This window comes from Malurus melanocephalus, unplaced genomic scaffold (assembly GCF_030028575.1).
Source record: "Malurus melanocephalus ecotype Western Australia unplaced genomic scaffold, MMel_1.1 scaffold_1320, whole genome shotgun sequence".
NCBI lineage: Eukaryota > Metazoa > Chordata > Aves > Passeriformes > Maluridae > Malurus > Malurus melanocephalus.
Window position 1 is genome coordinate 28,389 of NW_026624552.1, and position 9,248 is coordinate 37,636.

The following is a 9,248-nucleotide window of genomic DNA, read 5'->3' on the forward strand; positions in this document are numbered from 1 at the left end:
CACGGGGACATCAAATCCCCCAACGTGGTGGTCAAAGGCGCCTTCGAGTCGGTGAAAATCTGCGACGTGGGAATGTCGCTGCCCCTGGATGAGAACCTGACAGGTGGGAACGCCGCTCCGGGAATTCCTGTGGGATTGTGGGAATGTGGGAATGGCATCGGGAGAACACCGGGATTGTTCCCAAGAAAAGTCCTGGAGGATTTGTCAGCGGGTTTGGCCCTTGGAAAGGAGCGGGGAACAGCGGAATATCCTGCGGGAATAGGGGGATGGATCAGGATTTATTGGGAATATTCAGATGGAGACACCGGAATCTCCTGGAGAGTAGGAATGTGGGGATGGGTCAGTTTTTATTGGGAATCTGCATCTGGAATCTGGATCACTTTTTTGGGAATATTCAGCTGGAAGCTCTGGAATCTCCAACAGGAATGGGGGGATGGGTCAGATTTATAGGGAATGTGGAGCTGGAGAGTGGAAATGGATCCATTTTATTGGGAATATTCAGATGGAGGCTCCTGAATCTCCTTCAGGAATGTTGGAATGGATCAGTTTTTCTTGGGAATCTGGAGCTGGGATGTGGGAATCGATCGGGATTTATTGGGAATATTCAGCTGGAGACACTGGAATCTCCTGAAGAGGAGGACGAATATGGGAATGGATCACTTTTATTGGGAATATTCAGAGACACTGAAATCTGCAGGAATGTGGGGATGGATCAGGATTTATTGGGAATATGGAGTCAGAGGGTAGGAAATGGATCAGGATTTATTGGGAATATTCAGATGGAAGGTGGAAATGGATCAGTTTTTATTGGGAATGTGGAGTCAGAGGGCAGGAAATGGATCAGGATTTATTGGGAATATTCAGATGGAGACACTGGAATCTCCTGTGGGAATGGGAGGATGGATCAGGATTTATTGGGAATATTCAGATGGAATGGGGGAAATGGATCAGTTTTTATTGGGAATCTGGAGCTGGAGGGTGGAAATGGATCCGTTTTATTGGGAATATTCAGCCAGAGGCACCGGAATCTCCTGCAGGAATGTGGGGATGGATCAGGATTTATTAGGAATGTGGAGCTGGAATAGGGGAAATGGATCATGATTTATTGGGAATATTCAGCAATGAGCTTTGGAATCTCCTGCAGGGAATGTGGAGATGGATCAAGTTTATAATGTGGGGATGGATCAGTTTTTATTGGGAATGTGGAGCTGGAATGGGGGAAATGGATCAGTTTTATCGGGAATATTCAGCAGAAAGCTCTGGAATCTCCAGCAGAAATGTGGGAATGGATCCATTTTTATCAGGAAAGTGGAGTCAGAGGGCAGAAAATGGTTCAGGATTTATTTGGAATATTCAGCCAGAGGCACCAAAATCTCCTGCAGGAATGTGGGGGTGGATCCAGGTTTATTGGGAATATTCAGATGGAGACAATGGAATCTCTTGCAGGAATGTGGGATCAGGTTTATTGGGAATGTGGAATCAGAGGGTGGAAAATGAATCAGGATTTACTGGGAATATTCAGATTGAAGGTGGGAATGGATCAGTTTTTATTGGGAATGTGGATCTGGAAGGTGGGAAATGGATTCAGTTTTATTGGGAATATTCAGCTGGAAGCTCTGGAATCCTCTGCAGGAATGGGGGAAATGGATCAGGATTTATTGGGAATATTCAGCAGGAAGCTCTGGAATCTCCTGGAGGAATATTGGGATGGATCAGGTTTATTGGGAATGTGGAGCTGGAGGGTGGGAATAGATCAGAATTTATTGGGAATATTCAGCCACAGGCACCGGAATCTCCTGCAGGAATGTGGGAATGGATCAGTTTTTCTTGGGAATCTGGAGCTGGGATGTGGGGATGGAACAGGTTTATTGGGAATCTGGAGTCAGGGTGGAAATGGATCAGGTTTATTGGGAATATTCAGCTGGAGACTCTGGAATCTCCTGCAGGAATGTGGGGATGGATCCATTTTTGTTAGGAACGTGGAGCTGGAAACTGGGAAATGGATCAGGATTTATTGGGAATATTCAGCAATGAGCTTTGGAATCTCCTGCAGGGAATGTGCAGATGGATCAGGTTTATAATGTGGGGATGGATCAGTTTTCCTTGGGAATGTGGAGCTGGAATGGGGGAAATGGATCAGGATTTATCGGGAATATTGAGGTGGAGGCTCTGGAATCTCCTGGACGAATGTGGGGAACGGATCCATTTTTATTGGGAATGGGAGCTGGAGGGTGGAAATGGATCAGGATTATTGGGAATATTCAGCTGGAAGCTCTGGAATCTCCTGCAGGAATGTGGGACTGGATCAGGATTTATTGGGAATATGGAGTCAGAGGGCAGGAAATGGATCAGGATTTATTGGGAATATTCAGTTGGAGGCTCCTGAATCTCCTGAAGAGTAGATGAAATATGGGCATGGATCAGGTTTTTTGGGAATGTGGAGCTGGAAGATGAGAAATGGATCAGGATTTATTGGCAATATTCAGACAGAGGCACTGGAATCTCCTGCAGGAATGTGGGGATCGATCAGAATTTATTGGGAATGTGGAGTCAAAGGGCAGAAAATGGTTCAGGATTTTTTTGGAATATTTAGCCGGAAACTCAGGAATCTCCTGRAGAGTAGGAAAGTGGGGATGGATCCATTTTTATCAGGAAAGTGGAGTCAGAGGGCGGAAAATGGATCAGGATTTATTGGGCATATTCAGCCAGAGGCACCAAAATCTCCTGCTGGAATGTGGGAATAGATCAGGATTTATTTGGAATATTCWGAGGCACTGGAATCTCCTGCAGGAATGTGGGGATGGGTCAGGATTTATTGGGAATATTCAGCTGGAGGCACTGAAATCTTCTGGAGATGAGGAAGAGTATGGGGTTGGATCAGTTTTTCTTGGGAATGTGGAGCTGGAATGGGGGAAATGGATCAGGATTTATTGGGAATATTCTGCTTGAGACTCTGGAATCTCCAGCAGGAATGTGGGATGGATAAGGATTTATTGAGAATCGATCAGGATTTATTGGGAATATTCAGATGGAAGCTCTGGAACGTCCTGCAGGAATGTGGCGATGGATCCGTTTTTATTGGGAATGTGGATCCATATTATTGGGAATATTCACATGGAGGCAGCAGAATTTCCTGTATTAATGTAGGGAACGGATCAGTTTTATTGGGAATGTGGAGCTGGAAGCACTGGAATCTCCTGGAGAAGTGGGAATGGATCCGTTTAATTTTGGGAATTTGGAGCCGGAGGCTCTGGAACCTCCTGGAGGGATCCACAGGGATCAGAAATCCATCCAGACCTGGGGATCCTCAGGGCTTTGGAATTCCCCTGGGATGAGGATCCACAGGGCTCTGGAATTCCTCTGGGATTGGGATCCATGGGGCTCTGGAATCCCTCAGGAATGGGGATTTTCCTTGGAGCACTTTCTGCTCTGGAATGAGGATTTTTTTTTCTGGAGCAATTTCACTCTGGGATCCCTCTGGAATGAGGATTTCCTGGAGCAGATTCCGATCTGGAATCCCTATGGAATGAGGACTTCCAGGATCACATTCCACTCTGAAATCCCCTATGGAATGATTATTTTCCTGGATCACATTTCCCTCTGCAATGATTTCCCAGATCCCATTCCCGATCTGTGCTGTTGCAGTGATTATTTTCTCAGATCACATTCCCACTCTGAAATCCCCTGTGCAATGATGATTTCCCGGATCACATTCCACTCTGGAATGAGGATTTCCCTGGATCACATTCCCTATCTGGAATCCCCTATAGAATGGGGATTTTCCTGGATCACATTCCGATCTGGAATCCCCTATGGAATGATTTCCCGGATCACATTCTGCTCTGGAATGAGGATTTTCCCGGATCACATTCCTGATCTGGAATCCCCTCTGGAATGATTATTTTTCCGGAGCTCATTCCCACTCTGAAATCCCTCTGGAATGAGGATTTCCCAGGGCTCTGGAATCCCCTGTGCAATGAGGATTTTCCCGCAGCACATTCTGCTCTGGAATCTTCCTTGGATGGGGATTCCCAGGGCTCTGGAATCCCCGGTGCAACAAGGATTTCCTGGAGCACATTCCCCTCTGGAATGAAGATTTCCCAGAGCACATTCCCAATCAGGAATCCCTCTGGAATAGGGATTTTCCCAGAGCACATTCCCGATCTGGAATCCCCTCTGGAATGATGATTTCCCAGATCCCATTCCCCCTCTAGAATCCCCTCTGGAATGATGATATCCCAGATCCCATTCCCACTCTGGAATCCCTTTGGGAATGATGAATTTCCCGGATCCCATTCCACTCTAGAATCCCTTTGGGAATGATGATTTCCCGTTCCCATTACCGATCTGTGCCGTTGCAGTGATTATTTTCTCAGATCCCATTCCCCTCTGCAATGATGAATTTCCCAGATCCCATTCCCCTCTGGAATGATGATTTCCCGGATCACATTCCGCTCTGGAATGAGGATTTCCCCAGATCATATTCCAATCTGGAATCCCCCTTGGGAATGATTATTTTCCCAGAGCTCATTCCCGCTCTGAAATCCCCTATGGAATGATTATTTTCCTGGATCACAATCCCCTTGAGAATGATGATTTCCCAGATCCCATTCCACTCTAGAATCCTCTTGGGAATGATTATTTATTCATTCATTATTCCTGATCTGGAATCCCCTCTGGAATGAGGATTTCCCAGGGCTCTGGAATTCCCCTTGGGAATGATTATTTTCCCGCTGGGTGCCGTTGCAGTGAGCGACCCCGAGCTGTGTTACGTGGGCACGGAGCCCTGGAAGCCGCGGGAGGCGCTGGAGCCGGGCGGGATCATCTCGGACCGATCCGACATCTTCGCCTTCGGCCTCACCCTSTGGGAAATGCTGACCCTGAGCATCCCCCACCTGCGCCAGCTGGACATGGACACGGACACAGGTTGGGAATTTCACTGGGATTTGGGATGGGAGAGACGGGAATGATCCAGGGAATGCTTGGAGTCCATTCCCGATCCTAAAGGAGAGCTGGGGAGGGATTTGGGATCAGGGATGGGAATGATCCAGGGAATGCTCAGAGCTCATTCCTGATCCTAAAAGGGCTCTGGGAGAGCTGGAGAGGGATTTGGGATCCGGGATGGGAAAAATCCAGGGAATGCTCGGAGCCCATTCCTGATCCTAAAGGGGCTCTGGGAGAGCTGGAGAGGGATTTGGGATGGGAGAGCTGGGAATGTTCCACTGGAGAGGAGAAAAATCCAGGGAATGCTCGGAGCCCATTCCCGATCCTAAAGGAGAGCTGGGGAGGGATTTGGGATGGGAGAGATGGGAATGATCCAGGGAATGTTCGGAGCCCATTCCTGATCCTAAAGGAGCTCCTGGAGAGGGATTTGGGATCAGGGATGGGAATAATCCAGGGAATGCTCAGAGCTCATTCCCGATCCTAAAGGGGCTCTGGGAGAGCTGGAGAGGGAAATTTGGGATAAGGGATGGGAATGTTCCCCTGGAGAAAAGAAAAATCCAGGGAATGCTCAGAGCTCATTCCCGATCCTAAAGGAGCTCCGGGAGAACTGGAGAGGGAAATTTGGGATAAGGGATGGGAATGTTCCACTGGAGAGGGGAAAAATCCAGGGAATGCTCAGAGCTCATTCCTGATCCTAAAAGGGCTCTGGAAGAGCTGGAGATGGAAATTTGGGATAAGGGATGGAGGGATGGGACAGTGGGAATGGATTCCACTGGGAAAGGGGGGATTTTTTGGGATCTTGGGAAGGGTCTCCCAGGTAATGTCCCAGGATGGATTTGGGATCGCGGGAACATCCCAAGATGGATTTGAACCCCCCCTGGAACAGCGGGAATCACCGGGATGGGATCACCTGGGATTCAGCGGGATGGAATTTAGGATTTTTTGCACTGATCCCAAAATCTCCGTTCTCCATCCCAGAGGGCTCCTTCTCTGAGGATTCCTTCGATGAGGATTCCTACTACGCCGCTCTGGGCACGCGGCCGCCGCTGCCCGCGGAGCTGCTGGCTCCGTCCCACGGCTCCATCGTGGAGCTCTTCTCCGTCTGCACGGCGGAGCTCCCCGCCAAGCGCCCCCCGGCCGCGCGCATCGTGGAGGTGCTGGAGCAATCGCAGCCCTGCCCCCAGTGACATCCCAAATTTTGGGGTTGGATTTTTGCCTTGGAATTCCGTTTTCCATTTTTTTTTTGGGATAGTTTTACCTGTTTTAGGGTTGGATTTTCACCTTGAAATCGATTATTCCTTTCTTTTTTTGGGATGGTTTTCCCTGGTTCAGGTCAGATTTTCACTCTATGGGGTTAAATCCGCTTTTTTAAAGTCAGATTTTCCCTGGTTTGGGGTTGGATTTTCACCTTGGAATCCATTTTCCATTTTTTTTGGGATGGTTTTACCTGGTTTAGGTCAGATTTTCACTCTATGGGGTTAGATTTTTCCTCTTTTTTAAAGTCGGATTTTTCCTGGTTTTGGGGCTGGATTTTCCCTCATTTTGTACGTTGGATTTTCCCTCATTTTTCAGCTGGATTTTCCCTCTTTTCGGGGTTGGGTTTTTCCCTCCCTCTCTTTTTAGACTGAATTTTCCTTCATTTTTTATGTTGAATTGTCTCTCATTTTTCAGTCGGATTTTCCCTCTATGGGGTTACATTTTTCCTCTTTTTTAAAGTCGGATTTTCTTTGGTTTTGGGGCTGGATTTTCCCTCGTTTTTTAGGTTGAATTTCCCCTCATTTTTTACGTTGAATTTTCTCTCATTCCTCAGTTGGATTTTCTTTCTTTTTGGGGTTGAATTTTTCCCTCTCTCTCTTTTTATGTTGAATTTTCTCTCATTTCTCAGTCAAACTTTCCCTCTTAGGGGTAAATTTTTCCTCCTTTTTAAAGTCAGATTTTCCCTGGTYTTGGGGCTGGATTTTCCCTCTTTTCTGGGAAGGATTTTCCCTTTTTTTGGGGTTGCATTTTCCCAAGTTTTTACTATTATTTCTCCTCTTTTTAAGGATTGGGTTTTCCCTCCTTTAGGGAATCCCATTCTTTCGGTTGGGTTTTCCCTTTTTCGGTTTAATTTTCCCTTTTTTAGGTCAGATTTTCCCTCCGTTTGGGTTGAATTTTCTTTTGGTTTGGATTTTCCCAAGTTTTTTGGGCTGGATTTTCTCTCTCTTTTAGGTTGGATTTTCCCTATTTTTTTTGGAGTTGATTTTCCTGAGTTTTTAGCTCAGCTTTTCCCTTTATTTGGGTTGAATTTTCATTTTTTTGGGGATGGATTTCCCCCTCTTCTTGGGGATGGATTTTCCCAAGTTTTTAGGTTGAACTTTCCCTGTTTTTTGGGATGSATTTTCCCTCTCATTTGGTTTGGTTTTCCCAAGTTTTTTGGGCTGGATTTTCCCTCTCTTTTATGTTGGATTTTCCTTTTTTTGTGTTTAATTTTCCCTTTTTTAAGTTGAATCTTTTATTAAGTTGAATCTTTTATCTTTTTTTGGGCTGGATTTTCCCTCTTTTAGGTTGGATTCTCCCTCATTTTGAGTTGGATTTTCCCTTTTTGGGGTTGAATTTTTTATCTTTTTTTGGGCTGGATTTTCCCTCATTCAGGTTGGATTTTCCCAAATTTTTAGATTGAATTTTCCATCTTTTTTTTGGATGGGTTTTCCCCTCTTTTAGGTTGGATTTTCCCTTATTTTGGGCTGGATTTTCCCTTTTTGGGTTGAGTTTTCCCAAGTTTTTAGGTTGAATTTTCCATCTTTTTTGGGGTGGATTTTCCCAAGTTTTTACTATTATTTCCCCTCTTTTTAAGGATTGGATTTTCCCTCCTTTAGGGAATCCCATTCTTGGGGTTGAATTTTCCCTTTTTGGGCTCAATTTTCCCTSTTTTAAGTTGGATTTTCCCGAATTTTTAGATTGAATTTTCCATCTTTTTTTTGGATGGATTTTCCCCTCTTTTAGGTTGGATTTTCCCTTATTTTGGGCTGGATTTTCCCTTTTTGGGTTGAGTTTTCCCAAGTTTTTAGGTTGAATTTTCCATCTTTTTTGGGGTGGATTTTCCCRAGTTTTGTGTCACAGACATTCCCAATAAAGATTTCTTTTTCTCTGTGTGGGATTTGTGGATTTTCTCTGGGAATTTGGCTTTTCCAGGGGTTGGGAGCTCAGATGGGAAGAATCTCACCACAAATCCCTGGAATGTTTTAATAAAATCCTGGAATTTCCTGGCTAGAAACCTCCAAAGGACAAATCCCATGGGAAAAATTTCAGGAAAAAAAAATCCAAGACTACACCAGGGGTGAACAACAAACTCCAAACATTCTATTAACGAACCTTTAACCCCAATTAACTTAAATCCCAACAAACCAAAAGAATTCCCAAAGAAATCCCGGCGGAATTCCAGGATTTCCAGGAATCAACTGTACACAAAGTGGGAAGGGGAGGATTCCCAGGGAAGGATTCCCAAGGGAGCTCAGAATTCCCAAGGGATCTCAGCAGGACTCCCTGGATCCATCCCGGATTTTCCAGCACTTCCTGAGCTCAGGATCCCGATGATCCCGATCCCGATGATCCCGAGGATCCCGATCCGTTGTGCAGGAAGTTGTAGACCAGGAAATTGGGAACGCCGCAGTAACGGGAAGCAAAAGCTCTCCCGTCCGGAGTGGGGTCGGAAAAGGCCAAATCCCGGGAATCCAGAACGGTTCCGAACAGGAATGTGCGCCTGGAAAACAATGGGAAAAATGGGATTGGTGATCCCAAATCATGGGAATGTGCATCTGGAAAACAATGGGATTGGTGATCCCAAATCCCGGGAATCCAGAACGGTTCCAAACAGGAATGTGCGCCTGGAAAACAATGGGAAAAATGGAAAACAATGGGAAAAATGGAAAACAGGGAAAATGGTGATCCCAAATCCTGGGAATTCAGCACGGCCCTAAATGGGAATGGGTGCCTGGAAAGTGGGAAAAATGGGACTGGTGATCCCAAATCCTGGGAATCCAGAATGGTCCCGAACAGGAATGTGCGCCTGGAAAACAATGGGAAAAATGGAAAACAGGGAAACAGGAAAAATGGTGATCCCAAATCCTGGGAATTCAGCACGGCCCTAAATGGGAATGGGTGCCTGGAAAGTGGGAAAAATGGAAAATGGGATTGGTGATCCCAAATCCTGGGAATTTAGAACGGTCCCGAACAGGAATGTGCGCCTGGAAAACAATGGGAAAAATGGAAAACAGGGAAACAGGAAAAATGGTGATCCCAAATCCTGGGAATTCAGCATGGCCCTA

The 9,248-nt window shown here is 45.9% G+C and overlaps 1 protein-coding gene across 1 annotated transcript in view; it reads left to right on the top strand.

Annotated features, from left to right (window-relative positions):
• PBK (PDZ binding kinase) overlaps positions 1-7,746 on the top strand; it is a 12,163-nt gene extending 4,417 nt beyond the window's left edge. The window contains exons 4-6 of the mRNA XM_057387710.1: positions 1-103; positions 4,750-4,926; positions 5,923-7,746. Of these exons, the coding sequence (XP_057243693.1) occupies positions 1-103; positions 4,750-4,926; positions 5,923-6,131 (489 nt within the window). The 3' untranslated portion in view covers positions 6,132-7,746. The remainder of the gene's footprint in view (positions 104-4,749; positions 4,927-5,922) is intronic.
• Positions 7,747-9,248: the final 1,502 nt, after the last annotated feature.